Source organism: Symphalangus syndactylus, chromosome 1 (assembly GCF_028878055.3).
Source record: "Symphalangus syndactylus isolate Jambi chromosome 1, NHGRI_mSymSyn1-v2.1_pri, whole genome shotgun sequence".
NCBI lineage: Eukaryota > Metazoa > Chordata > Mammalia > Primates > Hylobatidae > Symphalangus > Symphalangus syndactylus.
The window spans coordinates 125243850-125262912 of NC_072423.2; the positions used below are offsets into that span (position 1 = coordinate 125243850).

General features: G+C 39.0%; 1 protein-coding gene across 47 annotated transcripts in view; it reads right to left on the bottom strand.

The window, feature by feature from the left end:
• Positions 1–19063, bottom strand: part of ARPP21 (cAMP regulated phosphoprotein 21) — a 156776-nt gene that overhangs the window by 43652 nt on the left and 94061 nt on the right. For 46 of the 47 annotated variants that reach the window (XM_055283923.2, XM_055283736.2, XM_055283671.2 and 43 more), the window contains 4 exons: positions 13379–13563; positions 12424–12528; positions 11165–11425; positions 6794–6920 (listed from right to left, as the gene is read on the bottom strand). In XM_055283923.2, the coding sequence (XP_055139898.2) occupies positions 6794–6920; positions 11165–11425; positions 12424–12528; positions 13379–13563 (678 nt within the window). The remainder of the gene's footprint in view (positions 1–6793; positions 6921–11164; positions 11426–12423; positions 12529–13378; positions 13564–19063) is intronic. The other variant, XM_055283843.2, reaches the window with a different exon arrangement.

The window sequence follows — 19063 nt, forward strand, 5'->3', positions numbered from 1 at the left end:
CGGCATTCAAGAATATAGACTCTCCTGTTCTATTAGGAAGGCAGATTGTTGAACTGTCCTTTGTAAACGGTCATCTTCATCACTCTTCTACTTAAACCTAAAGTAGTATTACTGGCTTTAAGCAACAGGGCTGAAAGCCTGGCAAGTGAGAGATGCAGGCAGAAGCTTATAGGAACAGCTCACCCAAAGCCCAATCACTGTTCACAAGACTTTTACCTTCCAGACTATTTTTATGAAATGTTAACCTTTTTTTAGGTGACAAAACATTTCTTATTCAATTGCAAAAGGAACTAAAAGATAGCATGGTCTGAAAAACTAAGTCCCTCCTCTGTCTTTGCATGTCAGAGACACTGGAGGCAACTTTTGCCTTGAAATTCATTCCAAGGCTTTAGAAAGTCTTATGGTGGGGTTGTGAATATCCACCTCTCAGCAACTGATGGAACTGTAGAAAAAATACGGAAGACCTGAACAACAAAATAAACTAACTTGATTTGGCTGATATATATAGAATATTCCACCCAACAACCACAGAATACCCAGTGTTTTCAAGTGCTTATGGGACATTCACCTAAATAGGCTATTTCCTGGATCATAAAACCTCCTCAAAAATTTTATAAGAACTGAAATTATACAGAATATGTTATTTAACTATCATAGAATCAATCAAGAATCAATAACAGGAAGACAAAAGGAAAATCTCTAAACACTGGGGCATTAAGCAACACACCTCTAAATAATCCACGGGTCAAAGATAAGGTCTCAAAGAAAATTTAAAAATATATACAAATGAATGAACATGAAAATACAGCATATCAAAATCTGTGGGACACAGCTAAAGCAAGACTGAAAGGGAAATTTATAGCATTAAATATTTACGTTAAAAAAGAGAAAAAATCTCAAATCAAAAATCTAACTTCTTATCTCAAGAAACCACAACCAAAAAAAAAGCAAAATAAACTTAAAATTAACAGAAGGAAGAAAATAATAAAATAATAAAGATAAGTCAGTAATCAATGAAATTGAAGCTAAAACAATATAGAAAAAGCAATGAAACAGAGCTAGTTCTTGGAAAAGATCAATAAAATTGATAAATCTAGCAAGGCTGACAAAAATAAAAAGAGAGAAGTTAAAAATCATCTATATCAGGAATGAAACAGGATATCACAACATATCCTGAAGCTATAAAAAGATAGTAAAGAAATAAAACTATCAATTTTATACTCTTAAATTCAGCAACTTAGAAGAAATGGGCCAAGACCTTAATGATAACAAACTATCCAAACTAAGCAAAGATTAAATATATAATCTGAATACTATAATCATAAAAAATTAACTCATAATTTAAAATCTCCAGAAATTATCTTAAAATGCAAAGTTAAAAAAATGTTTCTGAAAATCTCCAGGGTCAAATGGATTTATTGGAGAATTCTAACAAACAAAGAAGATTTAGTAACAATTTTATACCATCTCTTTCCAAAAATAGAAAGGGAAGGAACACTTTCCCATTCATTTTATGAGGCTAGTGTTACTCTGACACTAAACCAAAATTCTTCCCCAATTCCCATTTAAGAACACACATAGGACTTTATAAGTTCCTTTTTTTTGTTTATTTTTTATTTATTTATTTATTTATTTATTTATTTATTTATTTATTTATTTTTTTGCTTTTAGGAATGACCAAGATTTTGGAGAGCCGAGAATGAAGCTAAGTATATTTCTTTTTAAGTCAAACTTCAAAGGAAATTTGGAGTTGGAAACCATCTAAGAGGAACTCTTTTTTGTTTTCTTTTCCTTTCTAATGTGTGATTTGAATGTAAACGTCTCAGCTGCTCTCTGCCATTTGTTGTTATCGACCATCTCTACAAAGTGATATGGAACCCCAAGCTCAGTAGGGAGGCAGAAGACCAAGGCTCTTATATTTTCTGCTTTTAGGTCAACCTGTGTACTCGAACAATTGACTAAATATCACCTGCCTCTACAACATGGGCATGCTGGTTTATTTCTCACATGCCAGTTTTTATGCGATCATCCATGATAGCATATAAAGGCAAAACTAGTAACTGTGTTTAAGTTGTTCCAATAAAATGCTTAACACATGGGCTTAAAACCAGTCATGTCTGGGTGCTTTTCCCTACACAGTCAACCTTGAGACCCAGGATAATTTATTTCACCTCCCTGAACAATAGTTTCACCTATCTGTAAAGAAGGAACACTATATTTCCCTTGCGAACTTGTGGTAGTGATTAAACTAGCCCACTAAAGATCCCAAATCAATGGGAGATATGATAATTGCTAATATTTCTGTGGCCTTAAATATGTTTCTCAACAAGAAGAAAACCATAGCAACACAGGTACTAACTTAAAAAATGGCATGAGAGCTAACTACTAAAATAAACTTAAAAAATTAAGGAATGAAATGTTTGTTCATCAGCACTTTATTTCAATATCTGAACGCTGAGAAACTCTGTTTCCAGTTAAGATATTCTCACTTCCAAGACTTCCAAAGATAGAATGATTTTAAAACTATAGTCTTTTTATAAACAAGCCATAACCTGATAACTGCTTTTCTTTCCTCTTTCTTTCCTTCCTTCTTTCCTTCCTTCCCTCCCTCCCTCTCTCTCTTTCTTTCTTTTCTTTTCTTTCTCTCTCTCCCTTTCTTTTCCTTCCTTCCTTCCTCCCTCCCTCCCTCTTTCTTTCTTCTTTCTTTCTTTCTTTCTTTCTTTCTTTCTTTCTTTCTTTCTTTCTTTCTTTCTTTCTCTTTCTTTCTTTTTTCTTTTTCTCTTTTTTCTTTCCTCTTTCTTTCTTTTTCTTTTTTGACAGGGCCTTGCTCTGTCACCCAGGCTGGAGTGCAATGGCATGATCATGGCTCACTGCAGTCTCAACCTCCCAGGCTCAAGCAATCCTCTCACCTCAGGACTTAAAACTCTACACAATGAATTTTTATAAAGTGAACTGGACACTATACTATTGATTAAATAGGACATCTGAGTTCCCCTGAGGCAGAGTAGGGAGACATAAGTTCTTTATCCTGGTGATTTTGTACTCCTCCAAGTTGCTGGGACTACTGACAAGTACCACCATGCCTGGCTAATGAGGCAGTGCACCTATCCTGATAACTGCTCTTCCACACAGACTTGGGCTATCAATAATTCCCTCAGAAAGAAAACCATCTCCCCACTATTGGAGGTACCTGATAATGCCAGATGGGCAATAAACAAATTCTTCTGTTGGAGATATTTGTAAATTGAAGTTTTTAATTTTTCTCACAAATGTAGCTACAAATTCCAAATATCATTTTGCAACTCCACCATTTGATTTCTCTAAACTTTCTCAACATTAGTGTTTTTTTTTTTTTTTTTTTTTTTTTTTTTTTTTTTTTTTTTTTTTTTTTTGATGGAGTCTTGCTCTGTTGCCCAGGCCGGATTTGGAATGCAGTGGTGCAATCTCGACTCACTGCCACCTCTGCCTCCCAGGTTCAAGTGATTCTCCTGCCTCAGCCTCCCCATGTAGCTGGGATTACAGGCACCCGCCACCATGCCCAGCTAAATTTTATTATTTTTTAGTAGAGATGGGGTTTCACCATGTTGGTCAGGCTGGTCTCGAGTTCCTGACCTCAGGTGATCCACCCGCCTCCACCTCCCAAAGTGCTGGGATTATAGGTGTGAGCCACCACACCTGGCCCCAACATTAGTGTTCTTTATTTATAATCACCACCAACATAGGCTTCCTCTTCCACATGTTTAGGACCTTTTACCATGTGCTGATCAGATGAAGAGTACAAAATCACCAGGATAAAGAACTTACGTCTCCCTACTGTGCCACAGGGGAACTCAGGTGTCCTATTTAATCAACAGTATAGTGTCCAGTTCACTTTACAAAAATTCACTGTGTAGAGTTTTAAGTCTTAGGAAAGATGTAGTAACTGACAGAGATTTCAATTCTGGCAAGAATGTAGGAGAAGGAAGAGAGGCTTTTCACTGCAATTAAATAAAGATTAAGAACAGTGCCAAGAAGCAAATTCAGATTAAAATCTCATTTGGCTTTAACTGGCGTAATTCTGTTCTCACTCTAATTTTAACCACGTGATAGCGGAGGATGTTATGACACAATCTGGTGTCATTATTAGATGAAGATGGAAGAGGGTCAGATCCCAAGACGCACAGCTGCAGGATGCAGGAGGAAGAACAAGTTAAAACATGACTGTGGGAGGGTGACATGCTGATAGTAGCCCATAGTTTGACTTAAAGATGGAGAAGTCTTATCTTTTAGATCCTCCAGAAAATATAACTTACACAGTTATCTGAACAGGCTCCTTCCTCTATGAGATAGTCCATCCACATAGAGTTGCTCTCACAAATGAATGCCATGTCCATTTGGAAAGTTTCTGTTAGTCTCCCTAGGCTCTACAAAAGGCCCCCCAGCTGTAGGACCCAGAGCCTCTGTGCACTCTCAAAGAGCCACTGTGTGGGCTGGTTACTTGGATTTTATTAGCAGAACTGATTCTCTGTAAGGTTAGGGAACACCATCTGCTTTCCCAAATACTAGGTACATTCATCACTGTGGTGGAAACTGTGTTGGGATTTTAGGCCAGGTATCCAGTGTGATGGTCACAAAAACTAAGAGCCCAAAGGTCTCAGTCCGCATGTGTATACTAATGCCATCATTTCTGGGGACAATACTGTTTATGACCATTTCACTTTTCTCACCTCCTCACCCTGCACAGGCCACATTAACTGGACTCACTTCCTTGACACCCTAGGCACTGCCTTGCTTCTATATTGAGCTTGATGCTGCTCTAGAGTGCACCCTTCTCATTACAGTGTCATTATCTCGCCTTGGGGGTGTCATTTTTGTGGTGATATGGGAGAATGTGACAAACCAAAGCTACCAGGTTGCCATGGAATGTAGTTGGAGCCAGTTAGGTCTCTAACTGAATGGGGGAGGGTGTTTCCACATCCCTAAAATCTCCCATTGTGTTTTATTAAAGAGTAAAAAATGTCTCATATATTGTCTCTTGCTTTGACATCTGCTAATGAAGTTAGTGAAGAGGAGAAAAAGCAATGTAGAAGTCAGTGGGGGAGGCCTAAACTTTTTTGAAAAATTTTTTGAAATCTAATTCTGTTGCCCAGTTATCGTATTCATCTAACTTTCTCATCCCCTCATACAGATCTAGAGTTTATGGGTTTAGTGGATTGGAGCATGTTTCGTAACTGCGTTTCTTTGTATGATGACACTCTACCACGAGACCGAAATAATCTCTTTTAAAATTGCCACACAATGGCACCAAACCTAATAAAAATCATTATAATTCGATATCTGCATCTTTCTTCTTCTAAAGGCATTAGTAACCAAGAAGAAAACTTCCACATAGCCCCTAAACCAAGATCCTCAAGATTGTAAATTAACCCTTTAATTAACGTTAGCATAAAATAAGATCGTCCAGAATGCAAGCAACACATTTCTACAGCATGTATCTAAACTGATAGCACAGTTACCACCAAAATGATAAAGACAATAACATTTTCCACAAATCAGAGAAAATATTGCCAAGTGATTTTCTTAAAATAAATAGTTATTTGAAACCCTTTAGTGTTCTCAAAACACTGTAAAAGTCTAAAGTCAATTCGGAGGTCAAATATATTCTTCCCCAAACTAATACAGTGCTGAAACAAGACAAAATCTGGCTGGAAGATATAGGTTTCTCTAATTCTTCTCCCGCAGACTTTAAATAGGCCATGAGATAAACCAAAGAACATGTAGCCATCCACAATATGGGGGAATTTAATTCTTTCTCCAATCTGACAGGACGCTAGCAGTGTCAGCATCAGTATTCTTAGGATGTCTGTGATTGGTGGTAATCCTTGGCAAGAACTGCACTTTTCTCATAGCTTATAAAAATGGTACATATTGTGTATATATTACATACATGTATCTGTATACATTCCATATGCATCACATAGATTCAGTGCAGAAATCAGATCACGGAGCAGGCATCTATGAGCAGCAGCAAGGAGCACGTGCTCTTTACATGACCTACTTACAGAAGGCAGAGTCTCCCCGTCAGGCGGTCTTCAGCATGACAATTAGCAGTTTTTCCCGCAGTTTGGTCAGCAGGAATGACACGAACCTCTCCCTAGCACAAGTCACTCAGCCCTGTCGGGTTCGTGCTGCTCTTTGGATAACGGCATTCCATTAGGAGTGTGACACAGTAGGGAAAGAGACCGGTTCACTGTGAGACCTGCTACTCACTCTCGTACAGTGTATCGGCCCCCCTTCCCACTGCACAGTGGCTGCCGGGCTCTGGGCAGGAGGCATGTGGCCATCGTGAAAGTGAACCATGGAGTCAGAGTTCCACCGAGACACGCTGCATTGTCAGTAGCCTTCTTCTAAAGGCAGTATCTTTTAGCACGATATTGAAACTACCTAATTTGGTTCCCTAGCCTTAAGAACAGAGGAAGCACTCTTCAAATTGAAAAGAAAAAAAAATTAAAAGAAGGTATGAACTAAAAAGGTACGGACGTGGTTGACTTTCTGCTTTAACAGAAGAAGGATCAAAAAATAATTTATGGAGACTGTTTAGCATGCATGCCAGGGATGCTAGTCTGCCATATGCTTCACCTTCTTGTACCTACTACTTTTCCACACAGAGTCAATCAAATGCTTTGTCATCTTCTCTGGGTGGAGGAAATGTGCTGGTTTAAATTGCCAAGCTTGGACACTCATCCAAAGAGCACAAGATTCACCAGCAAAAGTAACTGGGTTGAGAAGCAAATGGGAAACAGATTCCAAGTACCTGCTTGCTGTGCTGCCTGTGGCATCTGCTGACTCCTCTGAGCATTGTACTGAACCGGGGCCATGGGCCGGTACTGTTGCGTGGTTGAGGTAGGGTACTGACCAGATGGATAATAATATACAGGCATCTGTGGAAGAAAGGAGGAAGAAAGCAGATAATGAGAATGCAGATAATGTAAATTTTTAAACTTAAAATATGTTTTCATCTTATAATTGTGGTAGGTTGTGAAGATGGCCACCGCAAACTTCTCCCATGCCTATGTGTATGTACGTGCTACTTCTCCCGTAAAGAGGGAAAATCCATTTCCCAAACTTAAATCTGAGCTGGTTCTGTGACTTTCTTTTACCAATGCCATGAGGCAGAAATGATGTCTGAGTCTTTCAAGCTTGATCCTAAAGAAGGCTTGCAGCTTCCACGTCTGTAGGCAGGGAACCCAGCCAAGAGATAAAAAAGTCCAGACTATTCTGCTGCAGAAAAAGGCCATGTGGGGAACACAGGTACCCCCAATTGACTGGTTACCTTCCAGTTCCAGGCATGTAAGCGTAGCCCTAGTCAAGCCACCCCAGCCATATGGAGCAGAGATGAGCCATCTGTGATAAATCCTGCTCAATTGCTGACCTAGTCGTGATCATACAATGGTTGTTTTAAAACAAGACTTTTGTGTTTTTTAGATGAAACAGGAGAGAGTGAAACAGTTATCATCAACAATGAAAACCTACATTTTAAATATTATATCTAACTTGAATTGCTTTTCTGATGGAAACAGGGGTGAAACATGAAAACTGCTGATCTGTAGCCTAAAAGGCGCAGAGAATGCAATTATGAAATACGGTAGTCTATCAAAGCACACTGCAGAATGATTGGTACACACCACCATTCAAAAAAGTATGTTCAATCTAAAAGGGGAAATATGATAAAAATGTTGTTTATGCTACCTTCTTAGCTTTCTTATGACTGAGAATGAATAAAATTATTCTATTTGATTATGATCCAAATCAAATGTTTCGTGATCTGCTAGACTTCTTTGCCTGCCTCAGTTCATTTATTTTAAGGTCACTTTCTTACTAATCTTAGTTAATTATTTTCTATCTCTGGGCTTCTGAGTTTTCGCCTATCATATTCTCTAAAATGACAACTGAAGTACCCTAGTAGAGTGCCTAAAAACATTATATACATAGAATAAAATTACAAGTCAATTATTTGAGAACTGTGATTTTCACGGTTATTTTGTTTTCTGATTTGCTCAAGTCAAATAGGAAACACTTTTCTATTTCAATATTGCTGTTCAAACATATTTTACTGCCTGAGGATAAAGTGGGAACAAAATATAACTTAATCTGTGTGAACCTGTAGCTCTGCAATTTCATGGAATCATGATGAATTATAACTGTGGCTACATAACATATGGATATTCAAGGGCAAGAGGCTGAATGAGTCTAAAGCAATCTTGGGTCAGTATCTGGCAACTAAGTCATTGTATACATTGCTTATAGTGATTCGCTCTTACTACTTCTCTCTTTTTTGTCAGGCAGTTTATAACAATAAAAAACAAATAATTCTGGAGTAATAATAGCATTTAGCTATGCTCTGGCAAATTGTGGTGGTATTAAAGATGACTACCATTATGCATCAGACGCCTCCCAATACTAAAAATAGGAACAACTATCATCTAATTTATTTGTCAGCATTGGTATTTACATGTCTTTTAGGAAATAGCATTTTGTTCCTTTAGAAAAGACTGTGTCTTGCTTAAATGTAAGCTCAAGAGTGTGATATCTATTCCTTGATCTCCCTTCTTATGTTCAATATAAAACACAAAATATCCTCAGGGATGAAGGAATTTATACTTAAAAATGTTCTGATGAGCACTAATGGTTACAATAAAAGTACAGCTCCATGGAAAAAAAATTTAAACTCAATTTTTGTTGTTGTTTGTTTTGTTTTTGTTCTTTTCCCCAGACATAGCTTCTGTGATACCTTCACAAGCTGTGCTAGAGATTTGGCTACTTGCATTCAGTGCCACTCCAAGGTGGCGCTTTGGTCAGCTCTCAGGAACTGTGATCCCCAACCGGATGAAGCAAATGAGCTGTTGGTCTAACCTCATCCTCTCTTAGAGAGGATGGAAATAAAGCCAGGTTAACAGGAATCTTTTAAAAGATCAGTATGAAAGCTTTGAAAGGAGAGAGGTGAAGGAAGAAAGGAGTAAGAATAGCCCCAAAGGACAAAAATGTATATTTTCAACCAATCATGTTAAAATATGGAGAATCCAAAAATGAGCGGATTAGAAGAGAAAAGAAAGAAGAAACTATTAAAAATATGCACTTCTCCCATTTCTTTTCTTCAAATCCCTCTTTGTCTCGTCCATGTGCTTTTCCAATGGGCATTTAGGAAGCATACATGATAAGTCAGATGAAATCGACCTTTACATTTATTAAATAGATTCATTTTCTGCAGAAATTTAACATATTTCCACATACGGTTGTGGGCTGAATCTGAACTAAGTTATTTTCATATTTCCATAGTTGGGTAATCAGATTTTAAAATGTTTACTAAATTGAAAGTTACTGTGGGTTATAGCCTATACCTTTATCTGTGATTCTTCAAAAAGAAGTTCATAAATGTCTAGACTGATTATGAACCATGGACACCCATTTTATCTCCCTCTCTTTCTATCTTTTTTAAAATCTATTAAAGAAGGAATGAAAATATTTCTGTCACAGACACAACAGGGGTTATGAATTGCTTTTGTTTCTGCAGCGGATTAATATTGAAATCTCTTCAGTGAAGAAAGACTTTCCTATTAAAATATTTATTTATTTATTTATTCATTCATTTATTTCATTTTCTGAGATAGGGTCTTGCATTGCTTCCTAGGCTGGAGTGTAGAGATATCATCATGACTCACTGTAGCCTTGACATCCCAGGCTCAAGCAATTCTCCCACCTCAGCCTCCCAAATAGGTAGGACCACAAGAATGTGCCACCACACCCAGCTATTTTTTTTTTTTAATTCGTTGCAGAGATGAAGTCTCCCTATATTGTCCAGGCTGGTCTCAAACTCCCAGGCTCAAGTAGTCCTTTTGCCTCAGCCCCCAAAGTGCTGGGGTTAAAGGTCTGAGCCACCAAGCCTGGCTAATTTTCATTTATTTATTTATTTTTTTAAAGATCTTTAATTAAACATTCTGCTTACATTTTGTTTGACAGCAGAAATTACTAAGGACACTTAAATGCTTTTTAGGCCAAAAGAGATAAATTATTTTTCCCAATAATTAAGCTTGAGGTTATTAATTTATTGGTAAAAATATTAATACCTTAATGAAGCCCTTTCTTCTGTAACTTAAACTTATTTTACACATCTTTTAAGATCCCAATTCTGAAGAGATATTACAGAGAAGGCAACTGAAGATGAACTATTAATTAATCACTCAAAATAAAATGAACAATTTAGTGACAATTATTTCATGGTAGAGGGTTTTGTGTGGCTTGAAAAGAAAATAATTTATTCAAGATGTTAAGGCAGTGAAACAAATGATAAGAAGGTGACACTGCACTTTAAACAGCTCATCCAATGCAATACTTCATAATTAGGATGGAATTTTCTTGGAATCTGTGTGCCTTGAAAATGGACCAGAAAATGCCTCTGTGCATTTTATATCTTGACAGTAATCACTTCTAATATTCTGCAAGGGATACCCAAGAGAGCACCAGAGATGTTTGGTGGTGAACAGCAACACATAATCAGTCTTTGAGAAGACAGTAAAAATCAGTGATCTGTGGTGTCTTACATGCTCAAGTCAATTAAATATGATTAATGGCTACCTGTGAGAGACGTGTGAGCTCTGCTTCCCCTTAGGGAGAGAAAAGGACCGTGGACATCAGCTTACCTTCCTCCTTTATATTCATAGAGGAGCTCCTGCCTGGAGCAGCAGATTAGCCCCAGAAAATTAGCTTGAGAATTGATAAGAAAGGAAAGAATGCATTTTTGGAGCAGCAGCAAGAGAGTGTTGAAAGTCCCCTAGGTGCAGACCTTTCCCTTCCCCAAGGCTTTTCCTTCCTGGGCAATCCCCTGAGCTGGATATCACAGGGGAGGGAATGCTTTCTTATGGTCTCTGTACCAGCAGCCTGGAAAATGGGATATTCCCCTGTTGTTTTCATGGGCAGTTGGATCAGTTTCATTCAACTCACTTTCTGAGCCCTATAACTTTGAACAACTGATGCACGAAAAAATATACTACTTCCTGTTCGTGAGGAATATTAATATAGACTAGAAAGGGAAGAGGGATTGAATCTGGTTATTTTCTACATAGAAAGATAAAGGTCAAAATGCATCATAAATCAGCTGTAGGTCACAGGCATGAGGAAGCACACCTACCTGTGCAGGTGGAGGCTGTTGCACAAATCCCTGTGGTGAGGGAGGGGGCTGGAGGACCTGCTGGGAGATGGGAGGGCCAGAGCCTGAGAATCCTCCTGTAGGAAGCTGCTGGCCTGTAGAGGCGATGACATAGCTGGGCTGCTGGGCCGGCTGTGGCATAAGGGAGGGCGGGTAGACAGGACCTGATGGGGGTTCAGGAGTCTCTCCAGAGGACTGTCGGCTCAGGGTCATCTGGCCAAACTGTGTTGCCACATCATCTCTCTGCAAGTCATGGAAATAAATGAGGGAATTCACAGGATCAGCTTGGTAATAAGAGAGGCACTGTGAGGCAGACACAGGACATACTCTTGGAGTTGTGAGAGAGACGGGAAGTACAATTTGGAAAAAATAAAATAAAATAATTCTTCGGCCACAACATAACAAGAGAACACAACATGACAAATCAGGTTTTAATCATCCCAAGAGTCAGAGATGACAAAAATTTTGATCCAAATATTTCTCTTTCAATGGAAACAAATTATTATTTTTCCACTGAAGGCACAGGCTCCTCAGGATGGTGTTGCACACAAGGAAGGCTTGATGTTCTGTCCTGAAGGGTCAGCTTGTCTTCCCAGCAGAAACCACAGAATTTGCCTCTGGAGAACACCCATAAGGCAGAACCAACCATACTCATCACCCCCGGTGCTGTTGCAAAGATGGAGCCAGGACCAGTATCACCAACAGGCTGGGTGGGATTATATTACTATATGAGGGAGTATTTATTCACTGGCCTGATCTGAAATTTAGAAGCAATGCTCATCCTTTAAGCAGTTGCTTAAAATGACCTAGTGACTTGAGGGAAAAATGAAAGAAAATTGGGAGACTGGAATCGCGGGGACACCTACATCAGGAGCATAGGGTGATAATGGTTCCCATCCCAACACCATCTTTGAGATCTTTCCCGAACCCTCATGCAAAGTTCCTGTATCTCTCTGTTCCTGATTTCTAACTCTGAAGGCATTCAGTTCCTTCTTAGCTGGTATACTCTGAAAAGGGTACCAGACCACAGAAGCACTCAGCATGGGACAGACAGATGACAGAAAGGAAACCATTGTTTTGCAGAGATGGGCTGTAATGTTCACAAATGAGACATTCACACATAGCCCCTCACAGTCAGCCCAGGACACCCACCCAGTGTCAGCCAGTGGCACACAAAAAAGTAGTAAAATCAGAGAATGTGCTCTCCTAGGGGAAAAAGTCATATACACATAATACAGTACCATGGGAAAGTGCTGCGTTGGAGACACAGGTAGGAGGTGCTGGGGAGGAAAAGAGACTGCTGGATATTGCACTGACTGGGAGGAAGCCTGCAGCCCCTGGACAGACTGGAGGAAAGAAAAAATTGATCAGGTGACAGAAAAGCACTCGGGTTGAAATCTCACAAGATGCACACCATTGTCCTTCATAGGCTCTCTAGATTCAGTGCACTCCAGGGAGGGGAACTAGCCACCGCAGAAAAGTCAAGGCTCTGAAAGACCAGAGCCAGACACACTTGAGAGAGGCTCATTTGCACTTAGTGATTATTTCTTTAAGAAGTTACTTATGTAAGTTTGATACTGTTGGTTAGATCCTCTGGGTCTGAAAATACTGCCCCAAAACAAATAAGTAATATCAAGAATTTAAAATGAGTCTCACTCTAGCAGCCTACCTGAAACACTTCAGGTTTCTATGGACACATCTATGTGTCTTCCTAGCAAAGGAGGGCGGCTCTGCATCTCTCTAAGAGGAGGATGTAGGAACAGCCAGTCCTTGGAATTGACTGATTTCTGTTCTTCCCATTGATGAAGAATTCAATATTGACTCTTTGCAGACATGAGCATTTGATCTGTGACGGGAATGGTGGAGGAAGATGACACAAAGACCTAGAGTTCAGTCTCTGAGAGAGGCTCCTCCATACATTTAAAAAAAGGACATTTAGACCTAAGAAAAAATCATTTATTCTCCCTACTTTCATGCCTTCAACCTGCAAGTTATTGGATGGGGCACTCACCTCTATCTAAACTAAAGGATTCGGATAAAATCCTGTCAATCTGCAAAGAACCCTATGCTGCCAGGTTTTATTTGTGAGGCTTGAGTGTAAAATATACCCTTCTCCCTGATTCTCTGCTGCTCTGAGGACTATGCAGCCTTCATCTCAGGGTACATGCCTTCCCTGCCTTCCAACCAGCCTCCTACCTGAGTGACCAGAGGGCCTGCCATCTGTGGCTGCGGTGGCTGGACCTGCTGCTGGGGCTGCGGGGAGGGCTGCTGCTGTGGCGGCTGCTGCTGGGACTGCCCCACCATGGCGCTTCGCAGGGGCTGCTGACTGGTGGGTGGGTTGTATATTGCAGGAGTTCCATCGGGATTCACAAAGGGCTGGCCTGCAATGGAATCAGAGCTTAGTCCAGGTAGGCTTCTCCATCTGTCCTTTGACATAAAGAACCACTCTGTTAGATACTCAAAAAGTAACCTAAAGTAAAGGGGCAGGGCAGTGGAAATCTAAGACCCCAAAACCTTCACCAATGTGAAGGCCTTACTGTTTGTGACCCTTGGCTTAAGCTAGGTGACAGTGGGAGCCCATAGCAATTTAGGAAGCAGCAAATAAATCAACCACCTTCAGGGAGCTTTGCCAAAGCTAAATGTATCTGTGGATGGAGGTAGCCAGTGGAGAGGCCTGTGGAGAAGCAATCTTCACAAAGCTAGATGTTTTGCTGCACTGCACCTCACAGCCATTAGTGAGATAACATACACTGAAGGATAACGGCTGCTTTCCAGTTACACACCTCCGGCTACATTCAGTCACAAGTTATTTACCAATACATTTATTTTGCTGCTACTAAGCCTTGTCACCAATTCAGAATCATTATCAGTTCTTCCAATAAATATACAATGTAACATAACATATCCATTCACTCATTTCCCGAAATAGACATAAGCAAGGGTACCCGGGGTTTTAGATTTTAAAAGTAGTACATCACAGAATCACCTTGTAATGGAAAAGCTAATATATATTCTCTTGCCTTATGAAATAATAGCATGGTTTACTATTATTAATACTGCTATTCATCATAGTATTGCTTTGTCTTTGAGGAGTATTTTATAGTTTACAAAATAGCATCATTTGAGCCTCATCACAATTCCTGTGAGGAAGAAAGGTATCATTTCTCTGTTTTTCAGAAGAGAAAATGAAGATCCATTCCTGGAAAAATTATGGGAATAGAAAGCTGAAAGGAGAAGAGAAAAGTGCAGTAAAGCAGGGTGTGTGGGGGCGTAAAGGAGAGAACAAACCGATTTTCTATGTGGCAAGCACAGTAGCAGGCACCTTACATGTATGATCTCAGCTCCCCTAACAACCTGCAGATGTATATTCTCATTTCCACTCTAAAGAAATTAGGACTCAGGGGGACCAAGCAACTTATTCAGAAATATAAAAAACAGTAAGTGAGAGAACTAGAAAATGACCCTGGTCAGTAAGACTTCAAAGTCTATTCACTTTCCATTATGCCAAGTAACTGAAGTGAATTATCCAATTTTACGTAATGAGTACATGGAACAACTGGGTAACGATGAAAAAAAATGTGTCGTAACTGAGAGTTATGAATCAATGAATGAGAAGTCAGATGAGGTGAAGGACATGTTTCAAGGTGAAGTAACACCCAGTATTGGCAGATAAATAATGAGAAGCATCAGAACATGAGGAAACGGATTGGCAAACTGTTCATGGAACTACTTGTGAGTCTTTTCTTCCCTTTTCAGTAAATCCTGTAACCCTATTGGAAAAGGAGCAGTGGGAATATTTGTTTACAAGCTGAAGTCACAGAAATATTCTCTAGGAACCTGAGCAAAATACCTAGAGAGAATGGGGCTCCTGGGATGGGGTTGATATTTCAGTGGAAGATCCTCCTTATCTTGGTATAAGGGAGATGGTGAGGCATGTTAAGGCATAACACGCTGAGCTCTGCCCTAGCACATATTCTAAAGCATCTCAGTCCATACATTGTTCTGATACACAAGGCTTGCATGAGCATTCTTATCCAGGGTAAGAAGCGTGTGATGGCAGAGGAAAGAACAACAGCCTTACTCTTCAACAATATAAATAAAGAACAACCAAGGACCATCAGTCATATGAGAAAAATTTGCAACAAAAGGGAGGAAGGGCCGGGCATGGTGGCTCATGCCTATAATCCCAGCACTTTGGGAGGTCAAGGTGGGTAGACTACTTGAGCTCAGAAGTTCAAGACCAGCCTGGGCAACTGGGCGAAACTCTTGTCTCTAAAAAAAATACGAAAAATTAGCTGGACATGGTGGTGCACACCTGTGGTTCCACAGGAGGCTGAGGTGGGAGGATCACTGGATCCCAGGAGGGAGGTTGTTGTGAGCCAAGATTGTGCCACTGCACTCCAGCCTGGGTGACAGAGTGAGACCCTGTCTTAAAAAGAAAAAAAAAAAAGGAAGACAGACAGGTAAAGAATTTAAAAACTGACCCAGAGAAAATGAGACATTCTAGTGAAAAAAAGTACATATGATATTCATACAAGAACAGACTGTTATAACATGGGAACCAAGCTAATTAGCTAAGTGAATATGCTAAATAAAGGAAATCAGTACCTCTGGGAGAGCCTGAGGAAACTGATAGGAAAACTATATATACTCTAGGTCTCGTTCTGAGTGAAGTTACACAGATTTTCACACACACAAAAATTTATTAAGGTCTGGACTTCAGATGTGTGCAGGTCATGCACTTCCCCTATATATTGTATAGCTCAATAAATTAAGAAAGTAAAATGGAGCAAGTTGGGGAGGAAAATGCTGAGATTGTAGTAAGGCCAAACAACATGCTCATTCATAGAGAGCAAAAGCCTTAACTTCAACTCACTTAGGAATGGCAACCAGCGGTTAGTATTCCCCATTATTACCACAAATTTTGAGTGCAAATATATTTGTGTGTTAGTAACAAGAAACTTTAAACGTTGCATATTCAGAAACGTATCTAAATTCCGATCCGTTTCATAACCAACGATAATGTGCTGTGATGGGGAAGCAAATGTGCCAGAATTATATTTGCAAAACAGTGACAAAATCAACTGTTTGGTCTTGCTCTCTCTTTTTTTATGTTCTTCATTTTCCAGGCACTTGTTTTCCTATCACGTAGATGCATTTTATTGTTTTGAATGAATATTCTTTTTGAAAAATAACTTTCTTCTAGATTCAAAACTGCAACCCATTTTTCCTCCCAAATCAGCAATTTGGAAGATGATTTTTAAAAGCTCAATATTAAAAAATGTATATGCCCTTTTAGTGTTCTGATCTTTAATTTTCCTGTGTTTCATTTGTTCTATATTTTTAAAAGACACGATAAAAATTGTAAGTACTTAGCTTTTTTAAAAAAAATCAGAGAGATAGGCATACAACTCCATCTGGGATTATTTCAAAATAAGTCTCATGCTGTGCACACACACAGCCACACACACATACACACATACACATGTACATGCACAATGGAAAGGAAAAAGAAAGGATTTTTACTATATTTCTATATGGCTTTTGATTTACCCCAGTGAAAACTAAGGAAGTATGAAAATCTGATCATAACTAGAATTTTAAAACATAATCCCAAAACATTCATGTGTCTTTTGATAAATTCTAGGTCCTCCATGTGAAATATGATTAATATGCTGTGGGCTAGAAGAAGGAGATGTTTCTAAATAATTGCACAGAAAAAGCACTAAGGATTCGCTTAAGTAGAGAGAGATGGCAGGTTCTTCTGGAAAGAGAAGGGAGTACAAAAAATTGATTTTTATGCTCACCAAGGAGAGATGGAAAGAACTGAGAAACATAAAAGAAGATGGATGCTAGAGAACAGAACAAAAGCAATTTCCTAAGAGACCCAGGATAGGTGACAACTGGTTTTCAATTCAGGCAATGACAGCCTCTCTATATTCTATGATTTCTACCAATCCAGATGCAATTACACTGAATACAAGCAATTAGTTTGAATGACAGCTGCCGAAGACTAAAGAGGAAAAAAGGGCTGGCTGGCCCTCGGCTTAGTTAGCCTAGAGGAGGTTTTCATGTCAGAAACTGCACAAGCACGCTCAGCAGGCCTTGGCATGGGTGCTGGCATAGGTGAAGAGAGTGCAATGACAGAAATAAGCCGGGGCACTTTGAATGCAGAGTAGGCGCAGAGAAAAGGATTAAACGCAGAATGCTCATTTCTCTCCAAGATATGACATTAGGTGAAAAACTGCTTTACTATCCACATCAACATGCATAATGGGTAGTAGATATTATTTCAATAATAATGTAATTATTGAGCACCTGCACAGTGCCTAAGACCTTGTCATCAATTTCAAGAAAGCAAAAAAAAAAAAAAAAAAAAAAAAAAAGCAAATAAAAAATAACTAAGCATGGACCCTCCTCACAAGGAAATGAACTAAAGGGCAATTCACACAAGAAGTGAAGTAATCATATGCTCTTGGTTTTGAACACCAAAGCGTTTCTGAATTTACCCTTCTGTCAAGAAAGGTAATTATTTAAAAAGAGAGAGAGGGGTGAGAGAAAGAGATTTTCTTTTCCTAGTCTTTAGAAGATGATAGTTAAATTATGAGGGAGCTACTGATTATGGATAGATAAGGATTAGCTTAGACCTTGCAAAGATACATTTATAGACAGAACACAAAATTCATGATTCATTTAATAAAAAAAAGCGTAAGCAGTTTGGATTAATAGATGCTAGAAGTCCTGATAAAAATAAAAACACAGAATTACGGAAGTCCATCAGAAGCATTTGAAAGAGAACAGCTCTAAAAGCCTCCTCAAAGTGAAGACCCTGCAAATGGCATGACTTTATATAACACAGTCTTGAACTTGCACCAGATAATGGCCAAGAAAAATATCAAAATAACATATATGAACATTAACAAGTTTTTGAGGGATGCCAATGCCTGTTGGCATTTCTGGATTGCACTGAGTTGAAGTAAAATAGCCCAACAAAGCTGAGCTTTCTGCTAAAAGTTTCCAAAAGGAGGCTGGGTCCAAGACAACCAGAGGGAGATCAAACCCAAGATTCCAGGCTTGCCTTAGAAGGATGAAAATGTTATACAGGGACAACTTTGAAAAACAGCCTCTGTGACACCTCACTCATCCAGATGCCTGAAAAGCAAAGAAAGAACAGGCAAGAGGTCCAAAGTTAGAAATGGACCTGTTGAAAGCTGAGTCTGAGGCCAGACAAAATTAAAAGTTATGGTTATATTGGGGAAATTGCAAGGGTATATGTGAGTGGGTTGATTTCAGTGTGCCAAATATTTAGTACTTAGTAAGAGCCAAGTCAGTTGTGCTGACAAAGGAAGTTTCATTTTTGTTTCATTTAGTAGGCACATGATTGGCAGATACCTTCAAATTTTTAAATCATTACTTGTCTTATTCTTGCTTAAATCAGATGTTTTATCAATTATAATTTTGCACATGAACCACATTCCAAATATATGACATTAGCTAAAAAACTGCTCCATTATCCATCCCACATATATAATGGGCAGTAGATATTCCCTCAATAATGATGTAATTATTGAGCGCTGGCACAGTGCCTAAGACTTTTTTATCCATTCTGGGGAAGCAACAAATAAAATAAAATAACTAAGTATGGCTCCTCTGCACAGGAGCTTGTAAGTATGGTTGTAACAAGGAAATGAGCCCAAGGGCAGTTCAAAAGAGAAGCAAAATAGTCATACGATCTTGGTTCCTAACACCCAAGTATTTCTGTCGTGTACTTGGCAGAAAGGTACTTTAAAAAGGGTGAGAGGTGTAGTTTCTAGATTCACAGCAATGACAGAAAAAGATGAGTTCCAGCCCAGAGGAAGCAAGCCTTTAGCTTCAACAGTA